The following is a 23,701-nucleotide window of genomic DNA, read 5'->3' as shown; positions in this document are numbered from 1 at the left end:
TCAGTAACTCATGATTGTCGTAAGAGACGGCTAACGGGATCAGGTGGTCAGGCTCGCTGAATTGGTTGACAAATGTCATCGTGTCCTAATTGCGCAGATTGATGCTCACGATGTTGATCACTGGATTGTGTGGTCCAGACTCGATTATATACAGACCGCCACCATATAGCTGGAATACTGCGTGTGGCGCAAAACTAAACTCACTCACTCACTTTTGTAAATGTAGCCACTTACATTCGATCAAGTGTTCTGAACTAAATTTTGCGAAATATTCCATACTGTTTAAACGTAATGTTTACACATGAATTGATTTAAATGTGAAACAAACATCTTTTTAAATGATGAAACCTGTCGAAATCTGAATAACTTACGTATTACATACAAGTTTTCTTGCCTCACACATGATTGTCGCTTTCTGATTGGCTGAACGCTCTTCTTTTATTTTTGATGTACAAGCGTGTAACATTTCCGTGTACCCCGCCGGCAAGGCCGAACTCTTCACACTTCGTGGTAGTAATACTTTATCTCGAATAACATTAAATCACGTATGAAATCCTTTAATGACATATATTTTTCGAATGCAAATCAATGGAAGGAAGATAAACCTCGTTTTCTTGTCGTTAGGAAAGTCTAGCGACCATTTCTACCCGTGCTTCATAAAATTCAAAATTGTCATTGAGTTTTTCGGTACGATAAATCCGTTGTTCACTGGTCCCTCAGGGCCCGTGGATTGGTGTGCCCTCGCTATTTGTTTATGTTTCTTGAACCCGAAGGGAAAAGCTCAACCTATGTCTCCCTCGTGACCAGTGAACAATTTAAAATATATTACTTATTAATTGGTAGCTAAATATAATCAATGCATTCTGCTCCAGAGACTTATGATGGCATACAACAGGATAACACACAGGTATACTAAGAGTTTTAATATTACTAAACATATTACCTTGGATACATGTATCTTAGAATTTCGTACGTTTCGTCGCTTAAGGTGATAAAAATAACTTCTTTTTATCGATCGTAATATTGTCACTCCTTGGAAACCATACGAAACAAGTCGTCGAGAGGCAAATGGTGTCTGACCGAGGAGTAATTGCTAATGGAAACGAAGTTTGTGTTTCTGGCAAAACGATACTGGCAAATGGTCCCATTAAAATATGAATTTGATAAACTCAGCTGAAGTTCCAAACTGGGGTAACGTGGAGATTTCATAACTCAATTCGTGTTCAAAGGCGTTCGCTGTAGATTACAGAGTCGTTTGTTGTTGGTTTCACGCCATTTTCTTCAGGGAGCTTTTTGGCAGGTGTAGGAGGAGCCACGGTCACTTCAGAGTCCGCTACTCGCGCCCACGGTTCCATGTCGGTCTCAGCAGTACAGCCGAACACGAGCGCTCCCACAGAAATCAAGCCAGCACAGACGTAGAAGACATTCCTCCATTCTTCAGGCGTGTCCTGCGATTAAGAGGACACACTGCGAAAATTGCGAACGAACAGCAACAACAAAAACCAGAATTCAGCGATGACCAAAACACAAAACAATCAGCAACAACAAAATACCGCTGCATCCAAAGAACACAATTCAATAAACTATTAGGGAACGAATCGAAACAACAAACAAACAGGTAAAATGAAAAGCTGTATATTTACTGTCAACGTTCAAATTCTGGCAATTACATTTTAGGGAAACACTAAAATAATGGTAATTACATAGGAGTTAAAATACCTGTACTTACACTTTAGGTCAACACTAAGGTAAGTGTACTTACACTGAAGGTCAACACTAAGGTAAATGTACTTACACTTAAGGTCAACACTAAGGTAAGTGTACTTACACTGAAGGTCAACACTAAGGTAAATGCACTTACACTGAAGGTCAACACTAAGGTAAATGCACTTACACTTTAGGTCAACACTAAGATAAGTGTATTTACACTGAAGGACAACACCAAGGTAAATGTACTTACACTTAAGATCAACACTAAAGTAAGGGTACTTACACTGAAGGTCAACACTAAAGTAATTGTACTTTCACTGAAGGTCAACACGAAGGTAAGTGTACTTACACTGAAGGTCAACACTAAGGTAAATGTACTTACACTTAAGATCAACACTAAAGTAAGGGTACTTACACTGAAGGTCAACACTAAGGTAAATGTACTTACACTGAAGGTCAGCACTAAGGTAAATGTACTTACACTAAAGGTCAACACTAAGGTAAATGTACTTACACTTAAGATCAACACTAAAGTAAGGGTACTTACACTGAAGGTCAACACTAAGGTAAATGTACTTACACTGAAGGTCAGCACTAAGGTAAATGTACTTACACTGAAGGTCAACACTAAAGTAAGGGTACTTACACTGAAGGTCAAAACTAAGGTAAATGTACTTACACTTAAGATCAACACTAAAGTAAGGGTACTTACACTGAAGGTCAACAACAAGGTAAATGTACTTACACTGAAGGTCAGCACAAAGGTACTTCTACTTACATTGTACGTAAATCAACGATGAACAAGAAAACACTGGCACACTGAGAAACCGGTACCTACGTTTGGGGTCAGCGCACCAGCGACTAGTGGAGCCAGCATTCCTGGTATTGTCGATATGGTATTGTTGATACCAAATAGAAGACCTGCATACCTGAAATACAGCCATGTCAAGTGTTACAAATACTTTGAACATCACAGCACGTTACATGTTAAACGTCAAACGTTACAAATACTTCGACCACCACTGTACGTTACCTCGGGGCGAAGTCGATGGTGTTGACCATGTAGCCGGAGTTGACTAGTCCCTCCAGGCCGACTGCCGTCGTAAGGAGGGCCACGGCCACGTATCTGTTCTCACACGTCACAAACCCAACGCCCACCAGACAAGCGGCACTGCACAGGAATGCTGCAACATGTCGCATTAACACTACACAAATGTTATTTTGTACCAGTATTTATTTTATAGATAATCACAGTCCCAACCTTGAGCACCAAAACAGGTTAGAAGCTGCACAAATTTTACTGAAAAATTAGGTTCATTCCAAAATGTGTACTACTTAACGCTTTTGATAAAGAGTGAGTAAGTAAGTGATTTCAGTTTTACGCCGCTTTTAGCAATATTCCAGCAATATCACGGCGGGGGGCACCATAAAATGGGCTTCACACATTGTGCCCATGTGGGGAATCGAATCCGGGTCTTCGGCGTGACGAGCGAACGCCTTAACCACTACGCTACCCCACCGCACCGTGTGATAAAGAGGTCGTGTACATGCGTGTGCACTGGTGTGGATTCATACGTCGATCTCTTGTGAGCTAACTGGGCGTTTGCAAATATGTAGAAGGCATACAGAACAGTAGATCGGAGATCCCGGTAGAACCAAGGGACGTAACTCGGTCAAGACAAATGCGGTAGCTTATTTAGGCTACTGAATCCTCAATGTTTGAATCTGTTATCATTTTGATTGTGAAAGTCCATGACTATCTGAGAGATCAACTGTGTCTTTCAGAAATTAAAGGATTCTGTGGCTTGTTTAGATGATAGTCATAGGCAAAAGGAAGTTAAAGAAATGTGTCAGGAATGACAAACTTACAAAGGGATTGGAAAGCACGTCGGACAAATCTTGTTGAGAAATAGTTCTTTATGAGCCAGTCTGCTACTTGACCACCAGCAATAGACATCACCACCATGGCAATGTATGGGACAGCTGACAACACTCCGTTCTGAACATATGGGATATGTAAAGAGTTATAACATACTTAAATTGATTTATAGCTTAGTGAGAACCTGTTTATGGTTGTTTGCGGACAAATGATTAGATATATTTTGGACAGGTTCGTTTCCAAATTTCACCGAATCTGTCAGAAATTATGACGTGTATATTTTCTTCCCTGACTTTCTGAACAAAGTTCCCAAATCATTTCTCAATTGGGGATGCACAAATCGAAACTGACTTAACTGACACAAATTTTCGTGCACCGAGAGTCTTCAGAAACTGTAAAATTTGAACTACTTGTCATAACTAGCTGGCTCTAATGGAACCACTTATGGATAATTGATTGAGATGGCGGCACACTGATGAAAGATGGATGGCTTGATGGATGACGGATGGAAGTCTGGTTGATAAATATGTCAGGCAGGTGATGAATGTTTGGTAGATATGGAACAATGATGAATAGTAGCAGTTTGTTTTACGCCTCTTTTAGCATTATTTCAGCAATGTCGCGGCTGGAAATGCCAAAAATGGTCTTCATACAATGACCCATGTGCAGAATCGAACCCGTGTTTTTGGCGTGACGAACGAACGCTTTAACCACTAGTCTCCCCCACCGCACCCAGTGGTAGGAGAATGGTTGGTTGATGAATAAAGCGTAGAGTGATGGTTGATAGATATGGAAGATGGGTGGTTGTTGGTGGCAAACGGATTGATGGCTGAAGGGTTTCAGGTGGATTTTATGGTTGATGGCTGGCAGCTAGATTGATGGTTGATGGCTGGCAGCTAGATTGATGGTTGATGGCTGGCAGCTAGATTGATGGTTGATGGATGGCAGCTAGATTGATGATTGATGGATGGATGGCAGATAGATTGATGGTTGATGGATGGCAGCTAGATTGACGGTTGATGGATGGCAGATGGATTGACGGTTGATGGGTATGTGTGGTTGATGATACGGAAGATTGATGGCTGATATCAGATGGATGGATCGTTAACTGATAAGAAAAAATGATGGTAGAACGATGGATGAAGGAACATGACGCATTAATAGCAGATGGATACAGTCGAAGAAGAATCGATGGATATGCGATGTGTGATGATTGAATGGTTCATGGAATACCGTTTTGATGTCAAACTTGAGTACGGCCTTCATGAAGGTGGGGAGACTGGTCATGAGCGTGTAGTGCATCCAGTTGTTGCAGAAGTGAGCTGTCAAACACGTCCAGTTGGCCCGGCACAGAAACAGCTTCTTCCACGGCGTTGTCCGAACCTACGCGAAGATTCATTATTAAGGCTGCACGGTATTACCGGTATACCGCAATACGTTTTTTATACTATACGTATTGTCGGTTTTTTTCTGAGAACCTGTATATTATGTAAAGAACATGTATGGAGTTTGTGTGATTATATCTATGGTTTAAATCAGAATGTACACTGAACACGTCACAATTTAATTCTGGACTCACAATAGTCCAGAAACTCTGCGCACTGTGGCCACTCTCTCACAAGAGATCTGGCAAAAATAAAGATGCAGCCATTATGAATATGTGCTAAGGATGAAAAAATGAAAAAATCTTTTTTCGAAAACTCAAAATTTAAACTCGCTCGCTCAGAATGATGAAAAAGTGGAAATCAGTGTGTGGATTAGAACTTGAAAAACTCTCATGAAGTCGTAGACAAATTAATATCTGTTCAGGTTATGATAATTTGAAAAACAGAGAAAGTTATATGGATATAGAAGTTCTTCTAATGTAAGCAGCATTTCGGCGTAGGTGTTAAACTCGTTTTCAAGCAAATGATGTGTACGGGGTAGTTATGTAAGTTAAACCTTTGTTTTGGGTCAAGGTCAAAATCGTTTGGTGTAGTGACAACGGTGCTGTTTTAAGGGATTAGACACTGGTTTTCTAAAAATAAAAAAATAAAATGTGTTTCTTTAGGAAACGAAATAAGACACGTGTGCCAATGTAATTGAACCGATGTTAGTGAGTTCACTCAGTGACTTTAGTTAATAAAATGAACTTTCAGTTCACCCCTTCCGTTAGTGATGAGTTATTCAGTTTCTTAATATAATTGCTTCCAATGTGAATGTTGGAAATGACAGTTTTCTTTATCATTTTAACAACCTCAGTTATGGCAAATGCGCTGCTATACTTTGCGTGTCCTCCTACTTATTTTACGGGAAGACACCTTTTTGTAAACGGTTATATGTTCATTGTGAGAATATTTTTGTGGTAAAAAGGGAGAATGTATCTCGTGAAAATGAATTTTGAAAGACTGCAGATCAACAGTTCCAACAGTCTAAACAACATAATTTCTAACATACTTAGAGACCACAACCAAGGACCAGTACACAACGAAGCCACGGTAAATCTTTTCGACTGTAGCAAAATAGCGAACATTTATAAAAAGGAAGAAAAGTAACCGCAAAATCAATCTTGAATATTTTACGTATTCCTCATAGCCCAATATAAAGATTACACATTAACAGTATGGATACGTTAATCTATAGTTTAAACTAATCTGTTCAAGTAATCGTGACTGGATTGGCAAGGATAATCATGCATATCAATGCCACTCCATACCAATAATATAATTACATGACATACATGATAACTATACAAACCTCGTCAAACGTCAGAATAAATTTTCAGTTATAAACCAAACAAATCAATAAATCTAAACAAATAGATGAAATACTAAAAACCACCCAAACATGCTCGCCCCAGGTAGAAGGGTAGAGTGCAAAAATAGCAAAACCGGTAAGATATGCCAAGATTCAAACTCTAAACCATACAATCGTATTTTACTCGATAAATTAGAATGGTCTCAATGTCCTAATGTGGGTAGTTACAAAATCAAAGCAATATATTTTACATGTTTATGTACGATTTATTTAGTAAAGCCAGAAGAATCCCCGACAAACACGGCAGCTTCTCCCCAGTCGGTTGGTTTGTGAGAGTGAGGGTACTCCCTACAAGGTTCACTCCCATTAGTGAACATGGTGTCCTCCCATTTTAAGTATTTTTTTTTATCGATAGGTACAGAAAATTAATTAGGTGATGTGGGTATGTCATGCCTGGTTGATTTCTCAGGATTAGGTGAATTGGGTATGGGAGAGTCCATACACTATGATCAGAGGGGATTTAGCGACCGTATTGGAGTGAAAGAATGACAAAGCTCAGTGATAGATTAATGAGTGTCTTTTGTATGCATTATGAAAATGGTAATGGTAAATTATCACAAAATGCCCAATACCCGCCCAGCATGCCATACATATATACATCATAAATGATAATTTATCAACTGAATAATACCTAAAAAAATACTTTTATGATATGTATAACATCACATTTTAGTTAAAAGTTGCATGCGTTGAGCTTGTTAGATGTTTTAAAGATTAATGGAAAAGGTAGAGAAGGACACCCGCACTTGGGAACTTAGCCTGTTCCGGTGAGACGCCACGGTTCAGTGGTTACAGACATTTGGCCTTCTGTGCTCTCTGCTTATGGTGATGTAGGTGAAGATTACACAGGAAAATTAGGTGAGGTGAGTATACGACGTCAACAAGCAGCTGTGCAGTCAAGCAGATAGTTTGTTGTTTAAACCTGCCTGAAAATTGTTATGTCTGACAAGGGAGACTATAATTAGCTGATGTTAACACATGTGATCTAACGATAGTTTTGCATTATTTAGCATGTTTAGGAAGGGATGGTCGTGGTGTATCATTTATTCTTTCATTCATTCACATATGTACTTCTTTCTTTTATTATTTCTTTCATTCATTCACATATGCATCTTGCTCTTAATTCTTATTATAATTCATTCATTCATTCATTCATTGTAAGATTTCGACTGATACAGTAAACTGGCTGAAGTACTGTTAAACGCAGCCGAAGTTGCGCTGGAAACGAACCAAGTTACTGTATGCGCTGGAGCATGACGAGGAACATGTTAATTGGTACACATGGTAAAGAAAGCAAGCGAGTGACCTATCACTGTTGTAGGTTATTCCTGGTCTGACAAATAGGAGAATACCCCATAAAACCTCGGTCGAAGAAAACCTGGGACGGGCAAAAGAGAATTAGTAAAAGTAGATCCCACAATATTAAAACGAAACATGCTAAACTGGGTAGGGTATACTTAAAACTACTGGGTAGGTAACCTTGGCAAGCGTAAGGTTTTGCCCACTATAGAATGTATTCAACAACGAAATTTTTGACAACATACCGTGTGTCACCTAGAAAGAAATACAGTTTTGGTGCTTTGTGTTTCCTTGTGAGGGGTTTTGCAAGGTCCTTAGCTCACGACTGGTGACGCGTGATGTCCAGGGCAGAAAGTGACAGTATTTTTAGTTGTTTACTTAATTACCCAGTTGGGGATCCTTAATTACTTATTTGTTCTGAAGGAGCACGGACTATATATTCTATATTTAAGTGGTTATTGGCGAATGTCAGTGGGATTGACAAGACATGTTTCAAAACAGTTTAAAGATCTCACAACGCTGTTTATTAATGTGTGCCAGCATAGTCTTTGTGTCACTGGAGTAAGGACTTTCACAAATAACTTCAATTTCATAGCTCTGCGTTCAGGACCTATGAAGATCTGGAGTAGAACAGGGCTTCAGCAAGCAATGCTTGCCATAAAAGGTGACTATGCTTGTCGTAAGAGGCGACTAACGGGATCGGGTGGTCAGACTCGCTAACTTGATTGCCACATGTCATCAGTTCCCGATTGTGAAGGTCGATGGTCATGCTGTTGATCACTGGACTGTCTGGTCGAAAACTGATTATCTACAAACCGCCGCCATATTGCTGGAATATTGCTGAGTGCGACATAGAACTAAACTCACTAAATTAAACTGGAATTATTTGTCATTATAATTTCATCTGAATTTTAACCATATGCTTGCAAAAAAAGGAAAACAAGCAAATGAAAATATTTTCGTCCACGAGCGAGGTTAGTCGAATTAAGACAGGAGTGATACTTATAAACACACTTTCATTCATCTACAAAAACTAAAACAATAAAAAAAACTATGTATTTGGAGTGGAGGTGCAGATTCTTGTAGTTAGCGGAATTAAGTCAAAATGAGTTGAATTTTGTGCCATGTCCTCATTCATTTACAACCTCTAAACCACAGGAAAAGATGTATTTTGAGCAAAAGTAATTATTCTCGTATATTTTTTGAATTCCCCCTGAATTCGCAAAATTAAATCAGATCAGTTGAATTTTGTGTCATGATACTCGTAAAGCCACTTCCATTCATTTACATTCTGCAAAATATTGGAAAAGATGTATTTGGAGTAAAAGGAAACATTCTCGCCCATGGGCGAGATTGTTTTTAAATCGCTCTAAATTAGCAGAATTAAGTCAAAATGAGTTTGATGTTGTGTCATGATACTTATAAATATGCTTGCATTCATTTACAAACTGCAAAACATGTAAAAAGATCTATTTTGAGTGAAAAAATATTTTTTCGCCCATGGGCGAGAGTTTTTAAAATCGCTTTCAATTAGCGGAATTGAGTCAAATGAGTTGAAATTTCTATCATGATGCTCATAAATGTACTATCATTCATTTACACCCTCCAAAACACGTGAAAAGATATATTTGGGGTAAACGGCAATGTTCTCGCCCATGGGCCAAAATGTTTTTCACCCATGGGCGAGATTTTTACACATCGCTCTAAATTAACGGAATTAAGTCAAAATAAGTTGAAATTTGTATTATGATACTTATGAACATACTTTCACTCATTTACAACCCCCAAAACATGCAAAAAGATGTAATTTGAGTAAAAATGAATATTCTCACCCATGGGCCAAATGATATTATTTAAATCGCTCTAAATTATTAGAATTAATTCAAAATAAGCTGATTTTCGTGTCACGACACTAATAAATATACGTTCATGTATTTACAAACTGCAAAACATGGAAAAAAACATGTATTTTCAGTGAAAGTAAATATTCTCGTCCATGGGCCAATCTTTTCTCTCACCCATGGGCGAGATCTTTTAAAATCGCTGTCAGTTAGCGGAGTCAAGTCAAATCGAGCTGAAATTTGAGTTGAGTTATGATACTTATTAACATTTTTTTCATTCATTTACAACCTCCAAAACATTTATTCTGGATGAAATTAAACACTCTCGCCCATGGGCGAGTTTAAATTTTGAGTTTTCGAAAAACATTTTTTCATCCTTAGCACATATTCATAATGGCTGCAAATTTATTTTTGCCAAATCTCTTGTGAGAGAGTGGCCACAGTGCGGAGAGTTTCTGGACTATTGTGAGTCCAGAATTAAATTGTGACGTGTTACTGTCTCTTATTCACAACTGATGATTTACGGTACACTGTGAAACTGTAAATTATGAAAAAAGAAAATAGAATCTCTCACTATGCAACCTAATGCTGAGGCTGCTGTTATCAGAACCATAACATATTTGATTTGGCACTTATACTGTAGAAAATAGGATCGACATGTACAATTAGTTTTACTTAATGTTAAACGGTTATGTTCCCAATTTATCACAATACGGGTTCATGGATCGCAATGTATAGAAATACAGTAGCAATAGTACACATCCCTATTCATTATGATACACGTCCAAAGCCACATAAGGTATATTTCGGTTTAATGCAAGCATAGGTTGCCTCGGAAACACCAAAGATATCAGTGAGAAACGCCAAAGATATCAGTGAAAAACACCAAAGATATCAGAGATCGAATCTGAGATTCGAACTCACGGCCTCTTCTGAATATTTGTATAAGCACAAAGATAAACACACACACAGACACATACATACACACACACGCACGCACGCACGCACGCGCACACACACATACACTTACATTTGCACGACTCATCTTTATAATGAATGTTTATCGAATGTGAACCAATACGCATTTGCGATTACCGCTGATCACTATTTACATGTTTTATTGAAAATAGAAAAAATGAGAGTTGCGAAAAATTCAAATATCATAAAAGTAAGCGTTCATGTTTCTTTTGCTACAGTGATATACTAAGGTGTGCATAAGCGCCAGAGTCGTGTTTCTGTTTGAGTCAACGCGATGACACAATGTGGCGAGACATTGTCCTTATCTATACTTGTCTCACCTCATCATCCTTGTCTCCAATACTGTCAATGATGTAGTGCCTCTCTTGTTTGGATATAGTCGGATGTTTGGATGGTGAGTCAGCAACGACGAACATCCACAGGCAGGCCCATAGGAACGTACCGATGCCTTCACGGCAAACAACAAACGTGAGTTCAAAGGGAAACAGCAAACGTATTACCTTCACAGGGAACAACGAACGTGCCTTTACAAGGAAAACACATAATGCTTTCATAGGTAGAAAAACCCAAAACGTGCCTTCACATGCAAAACAAGAAATGTAATGCATTCACATTGAAAACAGCAACCGTGAGTTCACAGGGAAAACAGCAAGCAACAAACTATGCCTTCACAGAGAAAACAGCAACCGTGAGTTCACAGGGAAAACAACAAGCAACAAACAATGCCTTCACAGAGAAAACAGCAACCGTGAGTTCACAGGGAAAACAACAAGCAACAAACTATGCCTTCACAGAGAAAACAGCAACTGTGAGTTCACAGGGAAAACAACAAGCAACAAACAATGCCTTCACAGAGAAAACAGCAACCGTGAGTTCACAGGGAAAACAACAAGCAACAAACTATGCCTTCACAGAGAAAACAGCAACCGTGAGTTCACAGGGAAAACAACAAGCAACAAACTATGCCTTCACAGAGAAAAAACAGCAACCGTGAGTTCACAGGGAAAACAACAAGCAACAAACTATGCCTTCACATTGAAAACAGCAACCGTGAGTTCACAGGGAAAACAACAAGCAACAAACTATGCCTTCACAGAGAAAACAGCAACCGTGAGTTCACAGGGAAAACAGCAAGCAACAAACTATGCCTTCACAGAGAAAAAACAGCAACCGTGAGTTCACAGGGAAAACAACAAGCAACAAACTATGCCTTCACATTGAAAACAGCAACCGTGAGTTCACAGGGAAAACAACAAGCAACAAACTATGCCTTCACAGAGAAAACAGCAACCGTGAGTTCACAGGGAAAACAGCAAGCAACAAACAATGCCTTCACATTGAAAACAACAAACGTGAGTTCACAGGGAAAACAAAAAGCAACAAACAATGCCTTCACATTGAAAACAGCAACCGTGAGTTCACAGGGAAAACAACAAGCAACAAACAATGCCTTCACATTGAAAACAACAAACGTGAGTTCACAGGGAAAACAACAAGCAACAAACAATGCCTTCACATTGAAAACAGCAACCGTGAGTTCACAGGGAAAACAACAAGCAACAAACTATGCCTTCACAGAGAAAACAGCAACCGTGAGTTCACAGGGAAAGCAACAAGCAACAAACTATGCCTTCACAGAGAAAACAGCAACCGTGAGTTCACAGGGAAAACAACAAGCAACAAACTATGCCTTCACAGAGAAAACAGCAACCGTGAGTTCACAGGGAAAACAACAAGCAACAAACTATGCCTTCATAGAGAAAACAGCAACCGTGAGTTCACAGGGAAAACAACAAGCAACAAACAATGCATTCACATTGAAAACAGCAACCGAGAGTTCACAGGGAAAACAACAAGCAACAAACAATGCCTTCACAGAGAAAACAGCAAACGTGAGTTCACAGGGAAAACAACAAACGTAATGTCTTCACAGGGACAGCAACAAAAGTAATGCCTTCACGGGGAAACAACAAAAGTGCCTACACAAGAAAAACGTAATGCTTTCATTGGGAAAACGACAAACGTGAGTCCACAAGAAAACAACACACGTAATGCCTTCACGGGCAAAGCAACAACCAAACAAGAAAGGTGCATTCACAGGGAAAACAACAAACGTACATTCACAAAGGAAAACAACAAACGTACATTCACAAGGGAAAACAACAAGCGTAATGATTTCACGGGGAAAACAGCAATTGCAATGCTTTACAGAGAAAAGAACATGCGTAATGCGTTTACGGGGAAAAATGCCTTATCGGGGAGAAACAAAATGCCTACACAGGGAAAACAAAAAAGCTACTGCTTTCACGGGGAAAACATCAAACTCAATGCCTTTATAAGGAAGACTACAAACGCATTGACTTCACAGGAAAGCAACGAAAGCTACACATATGCTAGTATAAGAATATTATGATTTTTCAATAATCATACATTTGTCACTGTGGCTATATTCCATGCATCCTCGCAATACGTGTATCACAACAGGCGACGATGACTTCTCAATAAACATGTGCTCGCAATCTTGTAATAACGGGACAACTGAAGTTTGAACTCTCAGGTAAATACTTTGCACATCCTTTATTTCAGATTCATCTGAATTCAGATCCTCAAAAGTTTGTGCAAAATTTACTTCGCAATAATTTTCAACTGCTCCCACAGCTTCTGCTGCTACTACAGCTAGTACTACTATTTCTGCGTCTACTGCCATCATTGCTGCTACCACCACCATAACAGGCGTTTGTACTACCACAACTACACCAACTACATACTTCTACAGGGCTACAAATAAACATGCTGACAGTTTATGCTGCATCCAAAGACAACAGCATCTCATAGTTTCGTTCTCGTCATCATGGCCAGCTGGTTGACATCGCGAATTGTGTCATGTCATGCCTACGTTCTGGGTCGTTGCTCATGATATCAGTCACCAGTTGAATCGAATGTCACCATTTCGTTACAAATTCACGCGCTTATGTAAAGATCCGGGTTAGAATTAATCTTCAGTATCCCATGCTTCTCACGCACTCACTCACCTATAATGTAGAAAATTGACCCCCATCCGTTGTCAAAGCCGTATTCACAAAGAAGTCCCGATGCAGAAAAAGCGAAAATGTTTCCGATCAAAGAACCTGTAAACATACAGACGCGATGTATTAACCGATTAATACGATTAATCTAGTGACATAATTTGAACAGGTTTGTTACAGAACCCTATGCAATAATGTGATAGTCAGTGTGCAGAAAGACACGGTACAGTCTTATCATAAGGTGGTGATGCCGGTGAGTTGAAACTGGATTTAACCTTGAGAGCGTGTGTTGTATGCGTGGGTGAGTGCATTTGTGTATGTCAATTGTCAATGTCAGTTACTCTGTTGTTGCCCTTGAAGATCCAGGATGGAATAAGTCTTCAGTAACCCATGCCTGTCGTAAGACTAACGGAATCGGGTGGTCAGGCTTGCTGACTTGGTTGACACGTCATCGGTTCCCAATTGCGCAGATTAATGCCCATGCTGTTGATCACTTGATTGTCTGGTCCAGACACGTTTTTTCACAGACCACCACTCACTGACTCCTCTGATTTTTTCTTTTGTTTATGATTGTGTTTATGTGTGGGTTTTTTTTTATCTTTGTATTCATACGTTTACGTGACTGTATGTGTATGTGCATTTGCTCGCGCGCGCGTGTGTGTGTCTGTGTATGTCTGCCATGTCTGTGTGTATTTGTCCAAACTCGGTCTAACTGTACACTATGCTGCAGCTTAACATTGACAGTCCACTCATATATAGCATAGTGACTAAGTGACTCAAAGCCCTCATTCAGGGGATTCAACAATATTTGGACAACATACATAAGAGAAGATGCTCTGCTGTTCCTCCCCGTGAATATAATTACCTGAATAGGTGAAAGGTGAAGAGATGAATAGGAAAATAATTACCTGAGTAGGTAAAAGAAGCCAGTCTGCTTCTTTCAAGCGGAGGGGCCCACAACCCCCACATTGACTGCATGGCAGGATATGTAACAGACTAAACCGACATCTTGTTACAAGTATATTGCACATAATCTTGCACGGTCAGAATCAAGCAAACAGACTGTCGGGATTAACATGTGTCATTGATCGGATGATTGTATACGATTCCATATTAACGGGATCCGGCCGAAATGGCTGCGCATTTGCATGTACGCACGCGCGCACCCAAACACACACACACACGCACACACGCACACACGCACACACAGGCATACGCACGGACAGACAGTATATATCATTATGATACATGTTGCATATCCTGCCTTGTGCGAAATACGCATCCTCACTATGTCTGAAAGCGCATGTAAAATCTGCAATTCACAAAGAGGGGCTGCCATTACATATGGTTATTATACTTTCTAAATATAGAGCTTTGCAACATATCGGACTAAACTAACTGCACATTTAAAGATCAGTTTTTATTCAACGTAGGATAAAAGTTGTTTAACAAACGATCATGGTTTCAAATCGCTATTACTGGTTTATATTACAAGTGGGTACGGGGCGGTGGGGTAGCGTAGTGGTTAAAGCGTTCGCTCGTCACGCCGAGTACCCGGGTTCGATTCCCCACATGGGTACAATGTGTGAGGCCCATTTTTTGGTGTCCCCGTGATATCGCTGGAATATTGCTAAAAGCGGCGTAAAACCAAACTCACTCACCCACTACATGGAGGTACGCACATAAAACGAGAACACCAAGAACAAATAGGGTTGGTCGAAGTTAACGCTCGTCACGTACCGCACGTGCATTTGTTTCACTGTGCCAAATACTTCGCTCACCCGCTTGTCATGCAAACCAGCGATAGCGATTTGAAACTATGATCTTTTGTTAAACAACTTTTATCTTGTGTTGAATAGAAAACTGAGATATAAATGAGTGTGCAATTGGCAAGGTAAAAGTATGAGGATTCGCAATGTTAACTTCACTTTAGTTGAATTACGTTTTTGCTCAAACTGAAATTCATCGGTACGTTTTCATTGCAAACAGACTATAATTAAGGCGTTCATGTCACCATTCCTTCGTCAAGAGATTGTGCCATCGTATTCTTTACAACGCTTGTTCATTATCTGTACCAGTGGTATTACGACTATTACTGTTACCAAGCAGCCGTTACCCTCATTGTTAAGAAACATTGAGTGACTGGAAATATTTGTGTAATATCATTGTACATTAAGTCAAGGACGTGGAAATCAGAGCGACACCATTCATCATGAACAAGATTAGTGAGTGAGTGAGATTAGTTTTACGCCGCACTCAGCAATATTCCACCTATATGGCTGCGGTCTGTAAATGATCGAGTCTGGACCAGACAATCCAGTGATCAACAACATGAGCATCGATCTGAGCAATTGGGAACCGATTACATGTGTCAACCAAGTCAGCGAGCCTGACCACCCGATCCCCTTAGTCGCCTCTTGCGACAAGCACATTCGCCTTTTACGGCAAGCATGGGTTGTTGAAGGCCGATTCTACCCCGGGACCTTCCCGGGTCTGACCAAGATGACTAGATGCCCTGTTATCACTATTCAGCAGAAAGTTCGAATCCCATATTAAATCCGAATATCACCCCTGGGTCATCTGCGCCATTCCGGATGGGTTTGGGCAATGTGGAAAAACGTCTACGATCTACATCGATTGCGTTAAGGTGACGTAATTAAAATACCGATCCAAACAAAATTATTTCCCACTAAAATAACACCTACGGATGATATGCCGAGGAGTATTCTGAGCGCCATGACGAGTCTGTAGTCCACCCTAGCACACACGGGTACAAGGAGGGTGGTCAAGGCATTGACCACAAACATGTAACCAATGACTCTCTTTCCCCCGAACCGTCCCGCCAGCCACCCTCCTGGTATCTGCAGGAAGAGGTAGCCATAGAAGAACGATGACAAGATGGCCGACTGCACAGACTTGTCCCAGTCAAACTCTCCTGTCTGAAAGAGAAAAATAATGCAAATATTATCCATTATATTCTATCTCGTGGGACTGACGGCTGGCTGTACAGATTTATCCCAATCCCTGCTGTCTGAAAGAGAAAACTAATGCCATTGTGCTTAAACTTTGTGAGATTAACACCTGACTGTACGCATTTGTCTCAGTCAAATTCTGTTGCCTGAAAATGAAAGATAATGCAGGGATTATCCATCCTTTTGAAATTTGTGAGACTGACCCTTCATTGTACACACTTGTCCCAGTCAATCTCTGTCATAAAGAGAACAATAATGCAAATATTATCAATTATACTTGAACTAGTGAGATTGACGGCTATGTCCCAATCAATCGCTGTTGTCTGAAAGAGAAACATACTGCAGAAATATTATCCATTATTCTTGAACTAGTGAGATTGATGGGGCATGCCCCCGCTTCGAAATGAGCAGGGCATGCCTCCGCTTGAAAGACAATTAAGAATGTATGATTAATAATACGTTGTCAGCAGAAAATGTAAAAGGTATTCCAGTGATATCGAATTTGTTTTGTTTAAACTTTGAGAACGGTATGCAAGATAATTACGAATTTACTATTATGAATTATGAAAAGTTATGTTTTCAGAAAAAGTAAGGAATTTTGTATTTGTTTTGATCAAATCTGAGAGCAGCATACAAGATAATTAAGAATCTGTACTCTGATTCAATCACCAATTAAAAACGACATACAAGTAATTTCGAATATGTTTTATTGGAGAGCGCTTCATTGGAGAACGCGTATTTTGAGCATAAACGGCATGTGGTAATTAAAATAATTAAGAGTTTATTTTGATCGTGACGTGAAAATATAAAGAAAATTTCGAAATAAGAACTGTTTAGCATAATTCACAAGATAATTCCGACTAAAAACAGACAAAAGAAAGTGGAAAGCGAAATTTGTGGAAATCACTACGACCGAAGAAAACATATGTATGAGGCCATTTACAGGCGTGAACAACGTTGTGCCCATTTTTATGTCTACAGTAACGGTGACATTCGTGCTTAGTACAATGGAAACATATTTAAACGTTACGATACCCCCGACAATATTGACGGAGCGTGCTCTGACAGAGGGACTGTATGGTACAAAGTGGCTGATGCATCTGATGTACAAACACACCTTGGTATTATCGCGTCATCAACAGTGTCGTGTTCAACAAAGCCATACAGGTTGTCCTGTCCCCAGCTTGTTTCACCACAAACACCACAATACCCAGTAAATGTGTGGCCTGACCTACTTCACACGGATGAAACCGCTTATTTTGTGTAACCATCGGTAGTTTCTATGCCGTTCTGAACGAGGTCAGCTTCTTATTTCAGCCGTGGTGATGCTGATAAGATAGGTCACAAGCAAACCTTTGCTTGTCATGGGTGATTAAATAGATAGGGTACGTGGTAAGACAAGGTGACGTGATGCGTTGTTTGTTATTGCATTAAATATCTCAACGCATGTATGGGGAATAAAGTTCAATGAACTTTTAGGCTCTAGTGTGCTTCACATAGTTGAAGCCAACTTATATGTTAACATCCACTGTAATGCATTAAATGCATGTCATGTTTGGTGTCAGAGGCGACTAAATGGATGTGGTGCTGAGGCAAGGTAGTTTGCTCCATTGTTTGTCATAAACTCCAAAGTGTGTGGATCGATATCAGTCACCGGATTATCTGGCCGAAACTCGATTACTTACAGACTTCTGTTATACAAAATATTACTGAGTGAGGATATGCACACAAAAACAGTTTGTTGTGAACGGGTTTGACGATTATAGGACTGGTTTTAAGTTAGACAAATTATAATTCATGTATTTTTCGCATATAATGTAATTACAACGTGATTCACGGTTTTTTTCATAACATTCCTGAAACTCCACTGTTACATGTTCCAAACAATCGGCAAAATGGCGATAGCATGAAAGCTTCAACCCAATGTATCCATGAACAGGGGCATCGTAGCCTAGTGGTTAAAGTGTTCACTCGTCATGTCGAAGACCCGGTTTCGAGTCCCTACATGGGTATGATGTGTGCAGCTCATTTCTAGTGTCTGTCATATTGCTGGAATGTTGGTAATAGCGACCTAAAACTAAACTCCCTCACACTCACTCTCCCACTCACTCTCGCACTCACTTAGTGGGCTGGTAGAAGAAACAGAGCCCTACCACCGGATTGATGATGCATGTGTATTTCACTCCGTCTTCAGAGTCAGTGACGGTCACGGTCACGGCTTTACCCAACCCAGTTGAGACTTTTGTTTCTTAATGATTTATTGGGGGTAATAATCAGAGTCAATGTGCATTCAACAGCCGAAATATGTCTCCAATTAACCCGATGATGATCATGATAATAGTTAATGTTATGATTCAGTATCTGTACACAAAATATTTCAACAATCATGATCATGTAACAAGGTGAGTGCTCTGACAATGTTGCTTTTCATGATCCCCATGCAATAAGAAAAACAACGAAATGTGAAATAACAGATACGTTACTATTAATTCATTTTACCGAAATGAACAGTGGTTCATAGTGTCAGAAACTGCACTACGTCTGTTGGAAGCATAACAAGATTATTTGGTGCATGCGGAATGCTTCGAATCTCTGGTTCTCAGAAACCAATGTTGCCTGAGGGTGTCAGAGATCATGACTACCATATATAAGTGAGTGAGTGAGTGAGTTAAGTTTTACTCCGCTGCTCTAAGCAGCATTCCAGCTATATGGTGGCGGTCTGTAAATAATCGAATCTGGACAGACAACCCAATGATCAACAGAATGAACATTGATGGACTTGATGTGTCATCCAAGTCAGCGAGCCTGACCACACGATCCCGTTAATCGCCTCTTACGACAAGCATGGGTTACTGAAGACCAATTCTAACGAGTCTATATATATGAAGGAATACATCTTATCATCATAAAGATCATAATAATAATCATCGTCGTTGTCACTTACGTCAAACCCTTTGGATGCCTCAATGGCACAGCTTTGTGTGATATCTGTGAGGTTCTCCTGTGTGAGGTTGCCGGCGGTGGTGACGTTGATCTGTTGCGACTTCACCATACACACGATGGCCACGCTGATGTTGGTACGGACGCAGTAGAGGAAGAAGAAGCCGACGATGGCCACGTAGGCCAGAATCCATCTTTTGGATGTTAATACAGGACCTGTCACCAAAAACGTTAATTGGATTGATCGTTCGGAATATGAGCGGAGCTCCCAATTGTGCTTTTCCTTGGCACAGTGAACAGAGTTAATTCATTCTCAATGATATTGCTAAAGTAGTGATGGTTGGTTGTTTAAAGCGTCTCTCAACAGTATGCCAGCAAAATGGTAGTGGTCTGTAAATGATCTAGTCTGGATCAGACAATCCAGTAATCAACAGCATGAGCATCGACCGTAGCTGTTGGATATAATGACATATGTCAGCCATGTCCACCCGAACCCTCTTACGACAGGCATGGGTTGCAGATGACCAATTCTGGCCAAGATCTTCACGGGTCCCTCATGAAATGTGGACACGCACTAAGTCACTCGTTTGAACACTCGCTTACTCGTTTTACCTTATTACACCTCTCCATGAGGCTGAAATTATGCTGAAGCGAAGTTAATTTTCAACTCGGATATAAAACAGACAGCATCAGCCAATATATAAAACATCATTAATACTTCACTATTGCATACATTTGGCGGTGTAGTCGCGACTTTTATCCAACGAATTTACCAACCAACGGCTTGGTGGTAAGCTCGACATTTATTCGACATATGTACTAGGGGCAGGTGGGGTAGATTAGTGGTTAAGTGGTTCCCTGATGGGTACAACGTTCGCATCCCATTTCTGATGACCCCTGCCCTTGTATTACCAGAATACTGCAAAAAAGAGCGTAAAACCAAACGTACTGACTGACTCACTCACTCACTCTCGCCTTGTCAGCTGGGCTCCGTCTTTCACATCGTTATAGATATGAGACAAAGTTCAAGATCAACAACAACTAAACAGAGAGCTCTATCACTGGCAAAACGCATCATGTATGGGTAAATGAAAATGCAAATAAATAATAGGTCTACATGGCTCATCTCCGCCACATAAGATATTTTACAGTGGATAATCGGGATTGATATATTAGCAATATCCGATGTATGTTTAGTGTATTCCAATGCACTCTAAGCTTTTACGCAACTTGACGCGCAAACGTACGTGCAAAGACACTTGACGTCATTTCCATAGACTTACATATTATTTCAGTGTGGTATAAATAATTTTCATTGTAGCTGAAACCAGCTCACTTAACCTGGGAGACTCCCACCACCCCACCCAAATCTACCCTCTCCCACCACCGCTACCCATTACCCCCAACCCCCAACCGATCGCAGCGCTAGTTGTGTTGCTACCATCCCCAGGTGTTTACCATGCGTGATTCACGTTTTGTGAGATACACGTGTGTTGTTTTACCCAGACAAAAAAATACCTGGATAGGATGTAGAACACAAATCTAGACCTACTCGGCGAGTCATAGCCTCTTCGATAAGTTGGTCACCATTCGTCTATGTATATAAACATCATTGTTTGTCCAAATGTCATTGTGTCGGCAAACATGAAGGATCTCGTTACCCTCATGCATGTACGTCCCGTGTCAAGGACGCCGTATTCGAGGGTTTATTCATGCATACATGAATATATTGAAACGTCTTATCTATTTTTCATCTCTCGTGGTCTGTCATTTCGTGGCCAGACAATCCAGCAGTTGTCCTCATAAGCGTCGATAAATGCAGCTGGAGTACGACAACATGCACCAACCAAGGCAGTTGACCACTGACCAACACTGACCATTCGGTCTGACCTTCCATGACAAGCATGGGATGCTGAGCACCAATAATTATTCTAACATAGATCGATCCTGTACATATAAACTTGCATACGTGTTCAACAAAGGAGAGGTCTGAAACAACGTAAACCATTGCAAAGGGGTGTAACTAAGCACTTGTCAGTGTGTCTGACGAATCAAGCAGGTTTCAGGGGGTCGTTTCAAATGTCTACCCTCAGCGATTGTATTTGATATTTCCTGTGATTTTTAGACTGAACAGATACAGTCCAGTTCCACAGGATATTATCTATTTTGGTATGTGTTGACTATAAGGATATGTTTATGCATGAGAACTTTCTCTGCAGTCTGATGCGACATGTCTACAAAGATTTCTGCTTTTACATTCAATAATAATTCAACGTGCACACGTGAATAACATTTCTCACCCCGCACACTCCGCTTGGTATTGAAAATTACGTGAATCTTGCGCTTTCGTTCGGCCAATACGCACGTCAACAAAAGTGCAGAAATCATTCCACGTAACGGTCACTGATTTTATAGAACACATAGCTTAACGAACACAGTGGTACGTACTTCGGGCTGTATATTGTGCGTTAATCGCTTTAACAGCATCATTACTCTGTTTACAAGAACATGATATCATAAATTTCATAGTTTCTATATGCTGATGAAAAATACCAATGTTCTATGTGAAATCCCGACATAATTCCTGCATAAAAAGCGAAATGCTGAGGAACTAAAGCAAAACAATATGTACCATTTAACAATGTAGGGGAAACTGGATTTGGTAAAATGCAAATGATGAAGCCAAGGAGGAAAGGGAAATGAAGGGAAAATGTGACAATTTATTCCATTCCATTGTAAGGATATAAATGTTATATTACTTTTCCTCATATGGCATTGGCTGTTGGTATGCTCGCAAAATGGAATGACCCAAATTGTTTTGAATAGTATACCTCAACAAAAGAAAAACAAAAAAAACCAACAAACAACAAACTGATATCTCGGTCGTCTAAAGAAATAAAAATACATCATTACCTCCTTCATCATCAGGAACAACGCTCTTTTCTGTCATCTTCTGCCAATGTTCACCCAAAACACGTCTTACGCCAAACTAGTATAAAAATTTCCAGGCCGCAACCAAATGGGCGAGTTCGCTTTGATTGAAAAACAAATATTTGTTTGACCCAAACATAAATCCTTCAGTGGTTTCGGTTTCAAGTCTACTTCAGATGGTCATATTGTCACGTCGCCTGTCACGTGATATGTCACATTATTCCGCGCGGAGTAACACATGTTATATAGTTCCTTTATGTCAAGGCACGGTCACGATGTTTCAGAAGGATGTGATGGCCTTGCATGGCCCATTCTAACACAGATTAGAGTTACACAAATGTTCAAATGAAAACAGAGTTTAGGCACATCACGTGTTGTCTCAATAATCACGTGCAATAACACTTGCATGAGACTGATGTATGTCAAAATGAAGGTCAGAACTTCAAATGCCTTTTTGGTTGGAATTTAAAAGAAAAGTAAAACATTTGTGCGAAAGTGGCGGTTTGGACATAGATATTAATACAAAGTGACCTTACAACATATACAAATGTCACATTTGCTACTCTGTGTACTAATATATCAGTTTCACGGAGTTGTCTTGCTACTTTGTGTACTAACATGTCAGTTTCATGGCCAGTTGTCTTCCTACTCTGTGTACTGATCTGTCAGTTACATGGCGAGTTGTCTTGCTACTCTGTGTACTAATATATCAGTTTCACGGAGAGTTGTCTTGCTACTCTGTGTACTAATATATCAGTTTCACGGCGAGTTGTCTTGCTACTCTGTGTACTAATATATTAGTTTCACGGCGCGTTGTCTTGCTACTCTGTGTACTAATCTCTCAGTTTCACGGCGCGTTGTCTTGCTACTCTGTGTACTAATACATGTATATCAGTTTCACGGCGAGTTGTCTTGCTACTCTGTGTACTAATCTCTCAGTTTCACGGCGCGTTGTCTTGCTACTCTGTGTACTAATACATGTATATCAGTTTCACGGCGAGTTGTCTTGCTACTCTGCGTACTAATATATTAGTTTCATGGCCAGTTGTCTTGCTACTCTGTGTACTAATATATCAGTTTCATGGCGAGGAGTCTTGCTACTCTTGCACAAAAGTAAAAGAAATCCTCTCAGAATCAGCAAAACATAACACAGATAAGTCTAAAATATTCAATATTATGTATTGAGCAGACAAATAGATACAACGATTCACAATAGAGGTTTCTAGTACAATGCAACTGAGTCAAATCTATAGTAATAGGTAACAAATATAATATCAACTCACAAAACCCTTGGCTTTCAGTAAAACAGTCGTACTAAATCTTTAACAG

The 23,701-nt window shown here is 39.9% G+C and overlaps 1 protein-coding gene across 1 annotated transcript; it reads right to left on the bottom strand.

Annotated features, from left to right (window-relative positions):
* Positions 1 to 1,223: 1,223 nt before the first annotated feature.
* Positions 1,224 to 22,391, bottom strand: LOC137268512 (uncharacterized transporter slc-17.2-like). Its single transcript, XM_067803080.1, has 11 exons — positions 22,355 to 22,391; positions 19,446 to 19,657; positions 16,235 to 16,468; positions 14,438 to 14,525; positions 13,536 to 13,631; positions 10,824 to 10,951; positions 4,823 to 4,972; positions 3,580 to 3,709; positions 2,744 to 2,894; positions 2,549 to 2,639; positions 1,224 to 1,448 (listed from the first exon to the last, which is right to left on the bottom strand). The coding sequence occupies exons 1-11, from the start codon at positions 22,389 to 22,391 to the stop codon at positions 1,224 to 1,226; spliced, it is 1,542 nt and encodes a 513-aa protein (XP_067659181.1).
* Between the last annotated feature and the right edge of the window lie 1,310 nt (positions 22,392 to 23,701).

Source organism: Haliotis asinina, chromosome 16, assembly GCF_037392515.1.
Source record: "Haliotis asinina isolate JCU_RB_2024 chromosome 16, JCU_Hal_asi_v2, whole genome shotgun sequence".
Taxonomy (NCBI): domain Eukaryota; kingdom Metazoa; phylum Mollusca; class Gastropoda; order Lepetellida; family Haliotidae; genus Haliotis; species Haliotis asinina.
This window is presented reverse-complemented; position numbering and strand designations above follow the sequence as displayed.